Source organism: Hemicordylus capensis, chromosome 1 (assembly GCF_027244095.1).
Source record: "Hemicordylus capensis ecotype Gifberg chromosome 1, rHemCap1.1.pri, whole genome shotgun sequence".
NCBI classification, from domain to species: domain Eukaryota; kingdom Metazoa; phylum Chordata; class Lepidosauria; order Squamata; family Cordylidae; genus Hemicordylus; species Hemicordylus capensis.
The window spans coordinates 388,188,366-388,208,362 of record NC_069657.1 but is presented as its reverse complement, the minus strand read 5'-3'; the positions used below and the strand labels follow the sequence as shown (position 1 = coordinate 388,208,362).

General features: G+C 43.3%; 1 protein-coding gene across 9 annotated transcripts in view; it reads left to right on the top strand.

The window, feature by feature from the left end:
• The window catches only part of SMYD3 (SET and MYND domain containing 3), a 582,729-nt gene extending 565,504 nt beyond the window's left edge, over positions 1-17,225 (top strand). For all 9 annotated transcript variants that reach the window (XM_053302247.1, XM_053302329.1, XM_053302319.1 and 6 more), the window contains 2 exons: positions 8,674-8,782; positions 14,558-17,225. In XM_053302247.1, the coding sequence (XP_053158222.1) occupies positions 8,674-8,782; positions 14,558-14,659 (211 nt within the window). In that variant the 3' untranslated portion in view covers positions 14,660-17,225. The remainder of the gene's footprint in view (positions 1-8,673; positions 8,783-14,557) is intronic.
• The last annotated feature ends 2,772 nt before the right edge of the window (positions 17,226-19,997 follow it).

Genomic DNA, 19,997 nt, shown 5'->3' with positions numbered 1-19,997 from the left:
AAAAGAGTAGCCAAGGGGTCCATCACAAAAGACTGTGGGATGGGACCCTCTGAACCTCTCGTAGTTCAAGCACTAGCAATATGTGTGTTTCATCTTCACTTATTTTGTGCATCACTTGGTGTATTTTACTTTTCATTTTCTTTGTTTATTGTTAGATTTTTATACTGCCTTTCATTAAAACAATCTCAAGAAGGTTTACAAAACATTTAAAGCAATATAAAACCATAAAACAGTTACCCAATTAAAATATTAAATTAGAATATAAAAATACAAATCTAATTAAAAGTTTAAAAAACATACACAATGAGACCGTAAAATACAGAGCAGCAGCAGCAACAAAAACAACACTCATATAAAAGTCTGGGAGTTTTTCACACCCGGCTTTTAGGTAGCATCTCCTCTGGAATGGAGATGTGTGTTCACATATCGGCCAAATTTAGCCTGAAGTCCCTGCAGGCTATCAGGCAGCACTTAACACACAATTCAGGTTTTTCATCGCGTGTTAGAGTGTAACCCGATTTATATCTGGGGTAAAAAAATCCATTTTTTCCTTGGTTTTGGGGGGGAACTTTCAACTCGCAGTAAAGCCTCACAGAAAAGCCACAGTGAACCCTGCTATCTGGAAAGCTCCTGAGTGTAAAACCAATATTTCATTGCTTTCTACAAACTGTGATGGAGACTGAAGAACAGATGTCCACCAGGAGAGTATTCCAAAGTCTGGGGACAATAACTGAGAAGTCTGTGTCCCGTGTGCACAACAGACAAGCCTCCCTCAATGTTGGCACACAGAACAGGGTCTAGGACAACTCAGCGCGGCCAACTCAACGCGGCCAGCTCACTGCTGGACAACTCAACATGGACAACTCACTGCAGGGACAATTCAACGAGCCGAGCAGTATGCCTCATGCGGTCCCTTCTCTCCTAAATGTATTTCCTGCTAAGCCCTGTGCATTTTGATGGAGTTAACTTTCAAATAATCACCCTTAGGGTTGGAGCCTAATTTTAATGATGTCCAGTGTATGATCCAGGAATGTGCTCAGCCATGGAGAGAGCTGCTACTCTTGCAGGGAGCCCTCCCCCCTTGGACCACCAATTGCTCTTTATAACCTTTCTCTGGGAAAGAAAAGCCTAAACTGCAACTGGAGTGAGTGAAACTCTCTCAAATTACCGACTTCACCTGCAGTGATGATCAAATTATTGCCCCACCACCACCTCCTTTCCCAATCATAATGAATGTGGTTGTTCTTTCAAGAAACAGACTGATCCAATCTGCGCCCACCCCCCTCATGTTCCCAAGAAGAGATTTATGCCCCCGAATCCATTTTCAAGGACAAAATAGGATTAATGATACATCAACTCTCAAGTAGGCGATAGAATTTTCATAACAATACTCACTCTGATATGGAACACATATGCTAGGGTGAGAGGAGAAAGCTGTTTCCAGGCGAACGGGAGCCCCTTTAACCACAGTACTAGCCCAAGGGTGAAAACCTGGGCCGTTATTAACGTCTGTTTGATTAGTGTAATTGCTCAAATTTGGGGCCGGAAAGTATGATTAATTACAGTTTAATTAATGTGTCCATTAAGAGCACTTAAAGCCACGATGCTTTTAGAAACAGCCTGAGGAATGGAGCTGAGGAAAGGGAGGGGAAAGTTGGAGGGAAGCTGGAGATTGCGGGGCAGGAACCTTTCGGAGTCCCACTCTTGAGCATTCATAGGATACAAACTTCAGCCATGAAACAAGGGAGGGAGAATTTGTCCAATGTCCCTTTCGATCCCCCCCACCTCGTGTACTCTGCACGGCTCCCCCCATCTCCCCCCATCCTTCACGCAATCCCCTGTCAGCATAGAGGGTCTTAACAGTCCAGGGCCACAGGGGTTGGCCACTGTGCGTGGCTGAAGGATTCAAATGCTGCTAAATCCAGTTTGATGTGGGGGATCAAAGCCCCACCGCCCAGCTCTGCAACCTGGACCCTCTTCCTCTCCTCTCCGTGTAATTGCCAACCCCCCTTTTGCCATGTCTATCCTCCTCCCTTTAATAAAACCTACACCCCGAGGGTGGGGGAGATGCAGAGGGGAGCTCGAAGAGCAACCTCAGTTGGGACCCTGCTGGCATCTTTCTGGCAGGAGGGGTGACTAAAGCACTTGTGGAGGGGGGCACTCCCTAGCCACTTCCCCCCTCAAAACCTCTTCCCCCACACCTTTTCCTCCACCTCCCCCACTGCCAGCAATCTTTTCCCCCCTTAAAGAAGCCCTGTCTACCTTTTAATTGATGGCCGCTGCTGAATGATTGACAGGCACAGCGAGGGGCAGCCACAGCAGGACCCCCATGCCCAGCGCCTTGATGCCAGTTGCCATTCTGCTTGCCCTCAGCGGCTGGCAGGAAGCTCTGGGCTGCACCTAGTTCACTTCTTGTAGCACCTATCTGTCTGCCCATCTAGCTTCGGGAATGGGACAACTAGCCGCTCTGCTTCTCCTCGGCTGCTGGTGGGAAGATCTGGGCTGCACCTAGCTCTCTTCTTCCAGCACCTGCCTGGCTGCCCATCTGGCTTGGAGAATGTGACAGCTGACCACGGCCAACTCACGGCACATTGAGTTGTCCCTGCGGTGAGTTGGCTGTGTTGAGTTGTTCCGTGGTGAGCTGGCCACGGTGAGTTTTCCTATTCTCTATGGAACAGAACCTCCTCCAATGATCTTATCGAGCAGGTAGAAACCCTTTGGTGTAGGTGGTCTGTCAGATATCCAGACCCCCCAAACCATTAAGGGCTTTAAAGTCCAAAACCAGCATCATGAATTGGACCTGGAAAGAAATTGGCAGCCAATGTAGCTCTTTCAAAATTGATGTAATATGATCCTAGTGGGCTGCTCTGGATAAAATCCTAGCTAGCACTTTGCACTAGCTGCAGTTTCAAGGGCAGCCACAACATAGAGTGTGATGTGACTAAGGCATGAGTAACTGTGGCCAAATCTGCCTTCTCAAGAAAGAGATGCAACTGGCACACTAGCCAAAGATGTGCAAAAACACCCTGGCCACTATGTCCACCTGAGCTTTCAAAAGCAGAGCTGGGTTCAGCAATACCCCCAAGCTGCATAACTCCTCTTTTAAGGGGAGTGCAACTCCAACCAGAACCAGTAGGATTTCCTCATCTCAATTGGCTCTTCTACTAACCAACAGCATCTCCATCTTGCAGAGATTCAATCTCAGTTTATTAGCCCTCATCCAGCCCATCACTGCCTCCAACCCCCTACCTAGGACATCTACTGCCTCTCTAGGATGAGGTGATAAGGTGAGATAGAGTTGAGTGTCATCTGCATTGCTGACAACTCAGTCCAAGCCCCTGGATGACCACTCCCAGCGGTTTCATTAGAAGTTAAATAACATAGGAGACAAAACCAAACCCTGCAGGAGCCCACAAGCCAGTGGCCAAGGAGCCAAGCAGTAGTCCCACAGCACCACCTTCTGGATCCTCCCCCTGAGAAAGGACTGAAGCCAGTCCAGAGCAGTACCCCCAAACCCTATATTTGAGAGGCAGTCCAGAAGGATACCATGGTATCGAACACCACTGAGAGGTCCAGCAGAATAAACAGGGACACATTCCTCATATCAAGGTCCTGGTGTAGTTCATTCACTAGAGCGACCAGGGAAGTTTCAGTCCCATATCCAGGATGGAAGCCAGATTGAAAGGGGTCTAGATCATCTGTGTCATCCAAGACCCTCTGCAGCTGGGATGCCACCACATAATTTTACCTTGCCCAAAAAGGGAAGGTTAGAAACAGGTCTATAGTTGTCCAGGTTGGAGGGATCAAGGGAGGGCTTTTTAAATAATAGTCTTACCATTCCCTCCTTGAGGCATGGTGGTATCTTGACCTCCCTTAACGAAACATTGATTATAGTCTCCAACCACCTGCCTGTACCCTCCCTGGCAGATTTTATTAGCCATGAAGGGCAAGGGTCAAGAGTGCATGATGTTGCCTGCACACTGTCCAGAATCTTGTCCACATCCTCAGGCTGCACTAACTGAAAAGAATCCAACACAATAGGACCTGATGGTACCCAAGAAACGTCTGCCAGAACTGCCAAAACCCTGGAGTCCAAATCAGCACAAATGGGAGTGACTTGATCTGCAAAGTGACATGCAAACTGATTACAATGTGCTGTAGATTGTTCCTGCTCCATTAACTGGGGGGATGTGTGGAGCAATGCCTTTGCTACATGAAACTGTTCTGCTGGTCTGCAATGGAGCAGATGCAACGAGGGGCAGAGAAAAAATGTCTTTGCTGACACTGCCACAGAGTTGTCCCTAAAATGGGCTCTAGCCCATGTTTGGTCAGATTCATCACTTCTTTTTCACAACTCCCTTAGTCATGCACAAGAGCTCTGTGTTTTATTTGCTAGCTCTAGATTGAAAGCAAGGGATGTTCCATTTATTCTTTCTGCTTCCAAGGCCCTAGTCTGCTCACCTCAAGGCTGAGAGCTGAAAGGACGAAAACACTTGTGCTCTTGCCCTTCAGCTCATGCCAAGAGGTTTGCTCCCCAGTGCAGCCTGTTCTTTTGTAGTAGTCACTTGAAGGGGTTGGAGCAGAAACAAACATCCAGGGCCCTACCCAACAGAACTCTCTTCCCTTCCCTGGGTTTTTAGAAGATTCAGGCATTTTTTAAAAAACTGACAGATAAAATGATATATTTGTGAATGGAGGTGTATTTGAAACAGAGAGCACAAGGAAATTCTATGAATTGATGTATGCTCTGATTAAATGAAGAAAGAATGATATTGTAGGGTGGAACATGAAGTGACAGTAGGAACAAAATTGCCACATCATTTTCAAAGAATAATCTCATTAACTGGAGCAGTATCTCTCTCTTTCTGACCAAATTGATGATGGCATCATTATAGTCTGTCTACTTGCTATTCTTCTTGAAGTCTGGTATCATTGGATGTAATGGAAAGGAAAAAAACTCTTCTGCCATATGCCTTTTCTTTTGTGCATTCTTAACTTTTTGTGAAGGATATTAAGAACTGTATTAAAACCTTCACAGCCTCTGGAGTCATCTAGCAAGAATTTCCTTCTATCAATGACAGTCATTTCAAGGCTTTGCAAATTGTGTGTGTGAAATTCCACCAGGCTGAAGGTGGAGGCAGAAATGTTCCTTTGCAAATGGATTTACAGAGAACAGCGCACATCAATTAACCTATTTTAAATTGTGAGGAATCGGAAACCATAGTCATTTTCTTTGCTCTGTACTAAGCTTTTAATCTAAACTCATGAGAGGATGAAAAAGCTCTAATTACTTTGCTTGGAAAGGAAAGAAAGAGAAGGTTTTCAGAAGAGTTTTCTGAGATGTGGGATTTTAAAAACATGTATTGCATATCTAGACTGCAGCAGTCCTCTGCTTTTTTACACTCCGTAGCATGAAAACACATGGGTTGCTCAAGGAAATAAATGACAGACACGTTTAGAACAAAGTAGATGAACAATAAGTTCTGAAAGCAAGGAATGAGCTAGTAATATTGATTGCCACTGGAGACTATCAAGGCATATATGTAATATAGTTTCTCATAAACAAAACTGATAATGAACAAATTGTAATTAATATAATTATAATTATATAATTACATTAATTCTAGCCCTTCATATTAGGGATGTGCATGAATCAATTTTTTCATTTCAATTTCTGCCCAAATCAAATCACCCCCAATTTGTTTTTGGTCTGAATCTGTGTGCCCCCCCATCACCCTAGATTCTATTTGTACTGGAATTTTCCAAATCTGAATCAATTTGGGGCATAAAAGGGGTCCTGGGGGCAAAAGAGCGGGGTGGATGGTAGTGCCCAATAGGTGGAAGCTACCACACACATTTCAAATACATTGGGCCAAGGGGTGATTTTTAAAGAAATTTTGAAGTTGGCACGTCTTTAAGCTTTTACCCATAGGGAATAATGGGGATTTCAGCAGCCTTATAGCTCCACGTGGGGAGCACCAGGGTGACCCAGAATGAGTGTGGTGGGTGGTAGTGCCCAATGGGTGCAAAAAAGCTGCCACTCAGATTTCAAAGAAATTGGGCAAAAGGGTGATTTTTAAATGATTTTTGAAGTTTCTCATAGGGAATAATGGGGATGTCAGCAGGCTTATTTATAGCTCCTCAGGGGGTGGCACCAGAGTGGCCCAGAGTGGGTTGTGGTGGGTGGTAGTGCCCAATGGGTGCAAGGAAGCTACCACCCAGATTTCAAAGGAATTGGGCAAAGGGGTGATTTTAAAAGAATTTTTGAAGATGGCATGTCTTGGGGGCAGAAAAGGGGTTTGGGGGGCAGAAGAGTGGGTCAGGTGGTAGTGCCTCAATTGGTGCCTGCTACCATCTAGATTTCAAATAAATTGGTGAAAGGGGTGGTTTTTTTATAGAATTTCTGAAGTTTGTGCATCTTTAAGCTTTTTTCTATAGGGAATAATGGGGATTTCAGCAGCCCCATAACTCCACTTGGGGGGCACCAGGGTGGCCCAGAGCGAGTGGTGGTGTAGTGCACATAGGGTGCCAACCACCACAAGCCCATGGGGCACTGGGTTTTGTTGTTTCTGAGGTGTTCTGAGAATAGATTCTCCGGTAGGAAATGAGAGTGGATGCAATGATTGAATCCCGCCCACCATTTCCTTCCTCCATTGCCTTCCTCCCCAGCTGTCACCCGCCCGCCTTTGCTGTGTTGTTGCCGTCACTGTTATCTGCTGCCGCCATTTTATTTCCCCACCCATCCCGTGGCTATCCGGCAGCTTTCCAGACTCTTGCAAGAGCTGCCACCCATGGGATTAGCCATGGGTACATCTTAGAGAATTAAATATATAGAAGATGTTATCAAAATTGAGGTGATGCTACATTGTCTGGTGTTTGATAATAGAGCTACAAAGATTCATTGAACTAAGCTGTATCATTCTGCCATTCAAATCTCTCCATTCAGATCTCTCTTTGCATTTTGTATAAATTCTCACAAGAAGGTTGTCCACACATGTGCCTACACCGAAGATGTTCCAATAATTTAAGAGATTTATTATAGAAAATAACAATAAACTGCTATTTTACATGTCAGCTTTAAAGCTTGTGAAAAGCCACTAAATACATGCATAAGACCAGTGCATAAATCAACCCAATAAAGCAGCTTTGTAAATATTTATGTAGCCAATGTTCTCAGTTTCATGCTTGCTTCCTCTACCTTCACCTCTTAAATTTCTTCTTTAGTTTATGGCTGTGAGTGGTTTTGGTTGTCTGCCTGGCATTGCTTAATTGCTTTCTGCTTCCTCTAGTATCATATACCATAATCCTAAATCTTCACAGACTTTGATTATCTTAGGAAGTGGATGCAATTATTAAAGTGGTCTCAATAGAACTGTTGAGGGCTACAGGAGGTTCTGCAGGGTGAATTTACTGCTTCAGTAGTAGTAACAACCCACTGAAATTGGTGACCTGGCAAACTGGGCAAAGGGCCAATCTGTATGGTTGGTGAGAGAGCCCATGCTATATTGCTTTTCTCCTATCCCCCACTTTCCTCACAACAGCCATTATTATTTCTGATGCCTTCTTGCTCAGTCAGCTGGTCCTGCTGTTTTGATAAAGTAGAAGGCGAGTCCATTCAAATGACCACTCTACCATACACATGCACTGAATGTGTGTTGTAAAACAAAAGTTTTACCAGCTTAGTGAAGGCATAACTACCGTAGAAGATTTGAAATCCTGCCATTTTAAAAAAATGGGAAATGCAGCCGTGGGGGCGAAGTGGACCCTGAATATGGTACTAGTGGAGGAGACTTAATCTTTCCCCGCAGTGCCATCATCCCAGTTGAATTCTACCCCCACAGATAATTAAGGAAATTTCATCTCAAGAAACACAACCAAATATGTGCAATAAATATAATGACTGGATTGCACATCTGCCCTGGCCAATCCTGGACATGCAGCAACCCTAGTCTGATATTTTATACCGGGGGCGGGGGAGGCCTTTATACGCTTATTTATTTATTTTGACATTTATATCATACTCTTCCTCCAAGGAGCCCAGAACAGTGTGCACGCTTACGTTTATATTGCTTTTCTGCCAGAGTATTCAAAGCAGTCTGGAAAGAACAAGTTAATGATTCTAATTCCAAACCTCTGTCTTCTGTCATTTTGTGGATGGATTTTGTGTTTTTGAAACATGGCTGGGAAGATGTAAGCCCAAAGTGGCCCTCAGAATCAAATCCCCCAATCTGTTCTATCAGTGTATTCTCTGTCTGCAATCATGCCCTGACATCCCTGCCATTCTGTGTGAAAGAATGAAAACTTGGACTGTACCCTTGAAAATATCTTCTGAAAATGAATTCTGCCTCGTGCTTTGAGCCTGGAAGAAGCTTTGTTTAACACTAAATGCAGTCGGAGCTATTGTATTGTCTCACTGAGGGTGCAAATTAAGCCCACCCGTGTCACTTTCTAACAAGATAATGGAAAAGCCATTCTGCAGGGGCAGAAAATAATAATTTGTTAATTCCCCTCAGTGTTTCACACTCCTTCACATGCAGCTAATTTTCTCTGAATACCTTATTAAAATTCACTGTGGCTTTGCAGACCCACCCTAATAGCTCTCCACTTAGGCAGGAACTGTGAAGGTGAGAGCTAACAATGATGCAATGATTTTTCTCCCCTCTGTGTTTTCAGGTTTTATTATTCTGGCTTCCATCCTTTGAAGGCTGTCCAGATGATGAGAGTGGCTAAACTGCAGTACAGCCAAGACATGTTTCCACAGGCCCTGGAAACTTTGAAGCAGGTCAGTTTTTCCTGTCTGTGTGTGTGTGCTCACACACAATTTTCCCTCGCCTTACTTCCTATCCTCTTCTGTTTAACAGCTGTAATCTTTCCAAGAATTTTCCACACCCTCTTAGCTCACCTCCCCTTTTTAAATGCCATCTTCAAGTCCCTCCGTTTTTTAACTACACCAGCTCCTTAGGCAATAGCTACAGAAGGAGTGGATGGGTCATTGCTGCTTACATTTCCAAGGCTGACTTCCTCTAATATCAGTTGTTGGTAATTACTGTTCAGTAGCTGGTGGGGGGGGGGGGAATCATTAATCACCGCCTAACTTTGAATGGCAAATAGCTATTAGGAATGAGAGACTGTTTCAGTGCCCTGTTCTGTTTCTCTTCCTCCTTTCTGCATACTAGTTAAATGGGGAAGAAAGATAAGGAGTAAAGACAACCTATTCATATGCTTGGTCATAGGCAAGACATGTCCTTCTAGTAAGGATGTGAAACTGTGCTGAAATGTCAAACTTTGCATCAGGATCTTCACATAAAATTTGAAAAATAAAGATACTGAAGGGGTGGGCTGATATCAACAAGGATTGGTATCTGCAATTTGGTTTTTTCATAAATTTTGTGGTCAAGCACTGACCTTAGAATAAAATTTGATTTCCAGTTAGTAAGGAAAGCAGCCTGGAAAACAACAACCTTCCATTTTAAAGATTTGTTTTGTGGCATCAGACACAGAGAATTCTGGCAGATTTTAAATTCAGAAAGTGTGGTAAAAACCATTGTGAATGGAGGACAGCAGTGAGTAGGTCTGGGCTGCATCATGACTTGTCAGTTTTGCAAGCGTAATTATAATTGCATCAAACATAAAGTGGATTTTAAGAACAGTAGAAAGGGGAGTTTATGGTATTAAAGGAGCTTATCAAAGTTGTTGTTTTTTAGTATGATTTGCAAGAAAATACAGGGTGCAAATATGTCATAAGTGTTTGTTATTACTGAAGGGGGCGGGTGTTCAACTTATTAGTCACAAGCTTTATGAAGAAGAGGAAGAAGATTAATAATCAAATTATCACCCCCAAGACCACCCCCAAGCTTCCGTCTCTGGGTGGTTATATGCTTTGTTACATTATGCTTGGCTTATGCTCATTTTATTTATTTGTTTTAAATTCTAATCAACCTCCTTCCAGGATGTGGGTGGTAAAACATAATCAATTAAGTCCTCTAATCCTCACAATATAATTCCAACACCATATTGATTTACAGTTACCTGCTCAACCCGGAGCTTTAAAAGATGGCCCAAGTAAGAATATGGACAGCTCTTCTGAAATATGTGACGGGTTTACTTTGGTAACTCTATTCTCTTTTGTGAGTCACCCACCTAGCGTGCCTTGTGCACATGTCCCACTTCCACATGGATGCTGAGCTGTGTCACACACATTCAATGGCCTGCCAGTTTGAAGCCCATTTCAGTGTGCAGCCTTATTCAAAGTTGCTCATGCATTTATGATGAAGTGCAAGGCTCAGGCCTCATATTTGTCAGTACACATATATGATAGATACCCGGGAACAGTATACCATTGTGACAGCTGCCTTATGCACATCACCTGCTGGGTTCTTATAAACTTGTAAGTGTTGTATCTTAAGTTTCAACATGAACTAAGGACTTAGATCATATGAGGCTGAATCTAGTTGATTTCGTGCAATATTTGTGCTCAAGAATTGTTGGAATTCAAATTGCTGTTGGGCTTTTCATGTGGCCTCTCATAATTACACCATTATATCTTTTTTGATGTTTGCACTATGAAATCATGTTTACATATATCATGGCATGATGTTTTTCAATATTTGAAATGAAGGCTGATTTTTAGATGCTTATGTGCTTGAGCTTTTGCATATACTGTATACTAGGAGTCTTTATTTCATTGCATGTTTCAGTTCATAATTGGGCATTTAATTTATTACACGGCAAGGGGCTTGCTGGTTGCCATAGCTTTATTTGATGTGTTACCCTTTCCCTCCTTTTTTCAGTCAGTATTCCCAATCTCACTATAGTGTATAGACTGCACTTGTGGTTGAAATTTATTCTAGCCCTGGGTTACGCTGGATGTGGATTTGAACATTAGAAATGTTTCCATAGGTTTCTATCATGTCTTTATGAGTAAACAGACTTTATTATTATCTATAGTCAATTCTAACAGTGAACTTCATTCTTACAGGATTTCCAGTAATATAAAAACAGCTTAGAAAAGTTAGTCTCCGTTTCGCTCCAATTTTGTCTAAAAGTGGACACTAGTGGAATGGGCCCAAATCTGACCATCATACCCAGATCCTACCAGGTGCCACCACAATGATCTCACAATTGGTTGGTTGGGTCTGAGCCACCACTGGGAATCATTCGCCCATATGAACCTGCCATGGTCCTCCGCGTGTCATCTCAGGCCCTGCTCAAGGCCCTGCCACTAACAGAGATCCGATTGGCGGGGACTAGAGACGGCCTTTTCTGTTGTGGCCCCTCGGCTTTGGAACGCCCTCCCTGAAGAGCTTCACCCTGCTCCCTCTCTCAGTGTTTTTAAGAAACAACTAAAAACACATCTTTTTAAATAGGCTTTTTAATGCTTCACCTGTTGTGTATATCTAGTAGGTTCTCTAGTTTTTAGTTTGTATAATTCTTAGTTTTTAGCTTTAAGATTTTAATTTGGAATTTTAAAAGCTAATTTTGATTGTGGTTTTAGCTTGGATTTTTAACTTGTTTAATTTGTTTAATTTTATTAGTCTGATTTTATATTGTAACTGTTTTATAACTGTTGTGAGCTGCCCCATGTACTGGAGGGGTGGGGTATAAATTTATTATTATTATTAATAATAATAATAATAATTAATACAATACACACACAATACACCAGATATAACTGTAGTCGAGAAGAAAGAAAAACAAGTTAAAATAATCGACAGCAATACCAGGGGGTATCAGAATAGAAGAAAAAGAAACAAAAAAATAACAAAATACAAAGATCTACAAATTGAAATTGAAAGGCTGTGGCAGAAGCAGACCAAAATAATCCCGGTGGTAACTGGTGCCCTAGGTGCAATTCCAAAACAACTTGAAGAGCACCTCAGCACCATAGGGACCACAGAAATCACCATCAGCAAATTACAAAAAGCAACATTACTGGGAACAACCTATATTCTGTGATGATATCTGTAATAATAACAGCAACAACATTGATAATAAAATTCAGCCATCCCAGGTCCTTGGGAAGGACTCATTTACTGGTTTGTTTTATCCAGACATCAACACCTGTCTGACTGTGTAAATAAATAATAATAATAAATAATTGGTGTAAAAAATATTAGGCAGTAACTGATGTCATGTTTTTAGCACACATTCTAAATAGTAATGCATTCTTTCACTCTGCATCAGCACACAACTCAAGTCAGAAACACACACACTCACACCTTTATTTCAGCCACATCTGTTCTCTGCAGTTTCACATTGTGATTTAAATGGTGCAAAAGAGAGGGGGTGCTGTTCTTCCTGGGCAGTCCCACTTAAAATTTTAGCTGCAGGATGTTATTATTTTATTTTTTAAGAGAAATGTATAGACAAGTAGCAAATCAGGAAAAAGCATTCTAGCTTGCAAGGCTGTGCCACAGAATATTTGCAGGTTTGTTCTAAATGCACGAGTGTTTATAAGGAAAAACCCACTGCTTAAACATTGTGATCTTGCATCTGACTCCTGATATATGTCGCATTTCCATCAATCCCCTACTGTGGGATGAACACAACTCTATATCAACATCAAGCCCTCCCACTCCTATGTGATGCTTAAGCCTTTCAAACTCTGTATCATTTGAACTGGTTCTTTCCAGCTTGCCCTGTACATTATTAGCTGCATATGTGATTAACATAAAATGAATATGGCTTTCTAGGCCTCTGTCCTTTCTTTGCCTTCTCTAACAGACTTTCATTTTAATCAAGAGACAAAGGAGAAACAGAAATGATTTCCCCACTATCCTGCCTTTTGCTTTGTAGCACATCAGCATGATGGCGTTTGCTCCCTCCTTTCATCATGACTGAGTAGTGCAGTAACATATTTGCATACTTGTTACATGCATCTCTGATGTTAGGTACCCTCCAATCCCAATGCAAATCAGACGCAAACGAACATGCTGGGCTTTCATTTACATTCAGAGGCACATTTGTAATAATAATCTAATTTGACTTTATATTCTTGGGCAAGAAACTACTTCGTTTCTGATACTATGCCCTGTGTTATATTGGTGTCCTCGTGATAATTTTTCTATAACAGAACTGCTTAAATAATGAGACACCATTGATTCTATAGACTCTAAAATAACTCTTGAGCTGGTGTGCATGTTATCTCAATTGCAGCAAGGAACATATAAGCTACTAGACCCTGCTAACTGAGCAAACAGGCACATTTTCAAATGGTGAGTCTCTTCTACTAGGGAGAGGAACTGGCCCAATCCAGCCTTAGCAGCATCAGTTGCTGTTGGTGGTGTCTACTTTGTATTTCTTTTTAGATTGTGAGCCACTTGGGGAAAGGGAGGCAACATTTTCCTATGTAAACCACTTTGAGACAACATTGTATATAAATATTCATAGTTGTACTTCATGGCTTCTTCATGCCACTCTTTTAATATTTTGCTTAGCACATTGCCGCACATTTGTTTTGTGTTTCAACTAGACGTTAAGCTCAACATATGGCTCCACTGAAAGTGGCACCTGCAGGTCTAGTTCACTTCTGAAATGTGTAGAAGAAATTTATCTGTGCCCTGATGTCACAATGGTCCACATTGACACACTGTGCTCCACATCCTTGGCTGCTACTGGCAAGAGTGAGTGGGGAAAGATTATGATGTCAGGGCATGGGTAAGTTCTACTAGATGATGTGGGAGGAAAGAAGGGAGCTAGATTTGCAGCTGCTGTTTGCAGTGATGGCCAGATGTTTAGTGAAAGGTAAACTGCCCTGAGCCTTTTTGGAAGGGCGGTATAAAAATTGAATAAATAAATAAAATAATAAATAAGGTGTTCTTTAGCTCTTATTGACACCCAAGGGTTTTTGCTATTGCCTCTGTATTTTTTTTAGTCTCCATTTGCTCCTCAGATTCTTGACTTCCCATGGCCAGTTCCCAACAAAGGATATCTGGATATTTAGCATGCACTGCAGCCTGGCTTCTCCTTTTCCTCCTCACCCTAAACCTACCCCGCCGGGTAAGCATGCAGCACACACACAAAGAAGTTAGTGGAGAGCCCAAGATGAATGGAGATTTTTGGCAGATGAATGTTTTACCACATTATCTGCCGTAAAGGAATGGCACCTGATGCGGCATACCACAAAACTCTCTTAAATGATTAATGACATAAAAATAATGAAATTACATTAAGAACTGACAACTAAACAAAAACCAGCCAGACTTCCACATGTGTAAAAATTAGCCAATTAGAATTGCTTTTCTAAAAAATATATTCAGCTATCATTGGAAACCAGCAGCGACTGTCATGGGTCCAAACAATGCTTTGCTTTGCTTTGAATTCCACAATGTGGGCAGGGCACTGCTCTGGAGAAGGCACTGCTCTGTGCTTGGACACATCTTCCTTTCATGAAGGGTAAGACAGATTCAGATGAAGCTTGAAGTGACACAGGGCTTTCCATAGTTAGAAATGGCAAAGCAATTAAAAAGAGGAACATTCCAGCCAAAATCAGAGCAGTTGACAGCGCTTACTATAGAGAATGATGGATTGCTTATCTTCCTTCTCCTTTTTGTTTCAGGCTTTTGATATTATGAAAGTGACCCATGGGGCAGAGCATAGCCTAGTGCAAGACTTGATGATGCTTAAGGAAGACTGTGAGGCTGGCATGACTTTTGCGTGAGGAAGGCCTCTAAAGCTGAAAAAAGACTGCTCTTCATGAGAAGAAGATGCAGAAGATAAATGTCTATGACAGCCTATGTGGCCGTTAAATAGCCAATCGTGTACCTCAGATCCCACTGATCAGAGTCCCCACACAAGAAGATTCTGTTTGCTTTGTTATATAATGTCTGTGTTATTACTTCTAATTCTCTAAGTGATGTTTCTCACTAGTTGAGCCATTCCAGCAGAGGTATGCCTCCTGCAAAACCAGCATGTTAGCAATTACTGGTAAAGGTACAATTTAATATTAAATACATAGAGTGTGCTAATTTGTGGAAATAATTCTATCGTTGATAGTGGCTGACATTCTGATTAATGCAGCATGTGGGCAGCAAAGGAAACACATGTGTGCAGCTGCTACATTCCAGTAAAGCAGTGCAACTACTTGTGTGGGTGGGTGCAGTTTTTGCCAATCTCTCCTTCCCTCAGAAGTGCTCTATACCACCCAAAAATATATCTCTGAGGGGCTGTGCTGTAGGGGTGTGGACAAAACCAGCTGGCCCGGTTCAGTTTGAGTCCAAACTGGACATGAACTGGACCGGGCCAATTTGGTTCTGCATACAGAACACACACTCACACACATGTTCGGTTGAGTTTGGCGCGGTTCGTGACCCTTTAAAAAAATTATTGTTGCACTTGCCTTTTCTGGGGCGCTTCTCCAAGGCCACGGGGGGGGGGTCGACGGAGGTTCCTCCTCCCCCGCCGGCCTCCATTATGCTCCAAATCTCCTGTTCTGGACCTCACCTCCATCGCGGTGGTCATTTTGATGGCCACGCATGCCAAATAGGTCTCTGTCGAACCTGTTTGACATTGAACCTTTTCACACATCCTTACTGTGCTGTTTCAGAAGGAAGGGGAAATGGGCAAAAATCTTCCTTGCACACGTGGCCACACTACTTTGCTCTTGAATGCAGCAGCTACACTTGTGCTTTCTTTGCTGCCCAAGCACTGTGTTAGGATGCCAACCAGTTTGTTTGTAAGGTGCCCCACTTTGTCCTGGTCTATAGTATTAGATGAACATAAACTAAAACTCAGAGGTCCAAATACTTCTAAACATTGGAAGCATTTTGACTCAACTTCACAACTAACAGGATCTTTTCAGCATTGGTTCCTGCTATCCCATGTTTTACTGTTTCCAGACATGGAGTGACCTGTTGTAGAATTCCCGCATTTACATTTTTTGAAAAGGTGGTTCTGTTTGGAATGTCTGCCATTAATGTGTGTTAAAAAATCTAACCTGCCATTAGGGGGTTAATTACATTTGAACACACAACTTGGATCTGATATTCTACAGCTTTTCCACTGAATCATCTGAATAATGCAGATTTTACTCTATTTTAGCCAATTAAAGATTGTCCTGGGATAACATTTTTGCTCTGTTGAATAAAATGAGATAACCATTGTAGTAAGGGTTCTAATCTACATTGTTATTCAAGGAGTCAATGTTCAGCCATGCATTGTTACCCATGTTTCATGTGCACATGCTTTGGAAAACTGCTAGGCAGTTCTCACCTTTTCTGATCCACATGTATTCATAGCTGTACATTCATAACCACCAGACCTCCTTGAATCAAGAAACTACCTTATACCAGTTTAGAGCCATAGTTAGTCTGCCTCTGGCAACAGCTTTCTAAAATTTGAGACATAGATCCTTCCTAGCACTGCCACTTGACTATCTTGAACAGGACAATCTAGAGATTTGAGGTGGGGCTTTGTAGAGGACTAGAAGTGGCATCCTAGAGTCCAAGAATCTTATTGGCACAAGACATTGCACTATAAAACAAAAGATAGTAATGCCAAGACAGTATGTTCCTACTTCAAATCAAGGCCAGCTTCAGGTTAGGAGGACCCAGACAAGGAGACCTCTGGTGGACTTCCTACTGGGTCGGCCCCCTTCTCTTACCATAGTGGCAGAAGAGGATTTCACTTATTCTTGGCAGACCAGCAGTAGCAGCAGCAGCGTTCTGTTGGGAATGCTATTGGGAACTGTGGGAGGAAAAAGATGGCAGGCAGTAGCCATTTGCTAGGGTGCTGTTGTTTCTGCTATGTGGGGCACTGTGAGTGGGGGGAAACATGGCAAGCAGCAGCCCCAGCAGAATACTGTTGTTGATGATGTTGCTGTTGTTGCCGGCCCACCAAGAATGAAATAGCCTTGCATCTACAGCTATGTGAGGGAAGTGGGCCCAGCCAGCCAGCAGTTACCTCTTGCTAGTTCGGCTCAGTCATCCAAGGGATCAGGGCAGGTTCCAGCAGTGGCCTTTTGGCAGCTGCTCAGGGTGCCTTGTGCCGAGACTGGCCCTGCTTCAAACAGCAACTTTTGTGTGTACTAGTTTCCTCTCCCCACCCCTTTGTTCACTTCTCAGAAAAGTCTTTGAGCATACACAGGGACAGGTGGGAGAGGGGAGGCAGATTAAGAGATCACTTCAGCTCCTAGTCACCAAAAGAACAAAATCATTTCTTGGAAAGACGAAGACTTGCTGCTGAGTGAGATGTTTAGCCAATCCTATCTGTCACCTTTTGTTTTTAACCCTTAAGCAGATGTTTAACAAAACCTAATATTTAGATGAGGCTAAGCAGAAACAATTTATGTTCTTTGAAAGCTTCATTTAAGGTGTGTCTCTCCCCTCTGATGATTTACTGCTGCTTCTGCATCCCTGACTGTCATTTCATTAATCTCAAATCAGCTTCTTCACACCAATAACTTGACACCATTCATTACAATGCGATGAGAACACATTTCAGAGAAAATGAACACTCTGGGCACAATTTACAGCCACAGCTCATGAATGCCAGTGCTAGAGAGAATCTCTTCTCAAAGTGTTTGAGCAAGCCACAGCAAATGAAACATCATCCACTTGCCTGGGAGATACCAGAGCCAAGCTATATAACATATGCATTGCAGTGCCCTACTGGTTGGATAGCCAGGTTTGAGGCCAAAAGCTGAGTCACATCAGCCACCCAAGGAGTGCACAATAATCCTAGGGAATTCACCTCTTTTTTATTGATGTTATGAAAGAAAAATATTTAGGGGGGAAGCCAGGCCCAGGCAATAACCCAGGGGTTATTGTACTTGTGCGATGAACAAGTTCTAAATAGGCTTTGTGCTGCCAGGCGATTGCAAAATATGAAAGGGATGGGCTGCTTCAGCCACCATTTACTCCCATCATTGGAGATGATGCCTTGCTGAAATGATAATATCTGGATTATGCTCTGTGCCCTTCGGGAAGTGCAAGTTGCAGCTTATGTATGGTGTGCCCCTGCCCACAGGCCCCTCTCCATGGGAGGCTCACATTAATGATGCATAACACTGATGCAGGTATTATGGTAATATCATCAGGTATTGCTCAAATATCACCAACCAAGATCTTTGGATTCTAATTTCTGGAGATTGCAGAGTGGAGGCCTCACAAGCAATATTACTCATTAAAATGCAACTAGTATCTATGCTGGTTTTATGAGGCAGCCTCCCTACCATTTTGAAATTTTGACTCCACCCAGAGAGACTATTGCAGAGGCACACACTGGCTGCCCTGAGGAAAGGAAGCCTTTGTTTGGAAAAAGATAGCATAGTCAGGCACCAGTGCAGAGTGGAGAGGCAAAGCAGCCAGCCCAGATACATGAATTGTAATTAAGCTGGAAGTAAATAGAGGTCCATGAGCCACCCAATGGCACAGCGCAGAAGTGACTTGACTAGCAAGCCAGAGGTTGCCAGCTCGAATCCCCGCTGGTATGGTTCTTGAGACTATGGAAAACACCTATATCAGGTAGCAATGATATAGGAAGATGCTGAATGGCATCATCTCATACAGTGTGGGAAATGGCACTGGTAAACCCCTCCTGTATTCTACCAAAGACAGCTACAGGGCCCTGTGGTCGCCAGGAGTTGAAACTGACTCAATGGCTCACTTTACTTTAAATAGGGGTCCTAAGACAAAACGTAAGTGCTAAGAAATTGAGTAACCACAACCTAAAATGCACTCAGGGCAAGCTCCAAAGCAGTTAATTAGATTTTGGAGTACCAGTGCCCTTTGTCATGGAGATTCATCTAAATGGCAGTTTTCCCACACACACATTTGCCCCTGACTCCAAAATAAAGATTCCTAATCATCTCCTCTGCTCTTGAATCTTCTCACCTTTGTAATGCAAACTCTAGGTGACCCCAAAGGAAAAAACCTATAAATAGGCTCTACTTTTAGATTCGCGTGTTCAGATGTGGGATTGTTTCCCACCTTCCACTGGAACATAGGAAGCTGCCATATAATGAGTCAGACCATTGGTCTATCTAGCTCAGTATTGTCTTCACAGACTGGCAGTGGCTTCTCCAAGGTGGCAGGCAGGAATCTCTCTCAGCCCTATTTTGGAGATCCCAGGGTGGGAACCTGGGACCTTCTGCTCTTCCCAAAGCATCTCCATCCCCTGAGGGGAATATCTTATAGTGCTCACACTCCTCTTCTCCCTTTCATATGCAACCAGGGTGGACCCTGCTTAGCTAAGGGGATAAGTCATCCTTGCTACCACAAGACCAGCTCTCCTCTCTAAGGCCACTGCTCTGAGGGTTTTTTCGGCCCCTCTGCTGCTGCCCTGGATTCCATCTAGCCAAGCACTCTGTTAATGTTAAAGGTAAAGCAAAGTGTGCTGTCGAGTCGATTTCGACTCCTGGCGCCCACAGAGCCCTGTGGTTTTTCTTTGGTAGAATACAGGAGGGGTTTACCATTGCCTCCTCCTGCGCAGTATGAGATGATGCCTTTCAGCATCTCCCTATATCGCTGCTGCTTGATATAGGTACCAGCAGGTTAGTCTCTGCTTAAAACTTCCCCTCAGGTGAGCTCACATGGTTGAGCCTGCAAGCTGAATTGCTCTTCCTAGTATCCCAAGTCGTCCCTCTTTCTGCTTGTCCCCTCAAGTAAGCTCACGTGGTTGAGTGTCTGCTCCTGCCTAGCCTTCCCCAACGTCACTTGGGGAGTTGGTGTGGACACTGGTGGCTAGCCAGCCACCGATCAAACCCGGGATTAAGGTGCCCTCCTGGTGCCTCTTCGCCCACCATACAGGTCATAGCTGTGGATGTGGCTTCTTTTGCCATGGCAGCACCTTTGTGGAAAGGATCCCTTGGGTCTTCCCAATGAGATGCACCCTTGGCATCACTCATGAGAGAGCAAAGCAGGGGGGAGATAAAGAGCTGCTCGGCTTCCTTTTTCTGTCATCTCACCCTCCCTTGGCCACCAAACCTGCCTCACCTGTTGGCCACAAGGCCAGACAAGCCTCTTCCTTCACGCCCCTGCTGTCTTCCTGGAAGCTGCTTT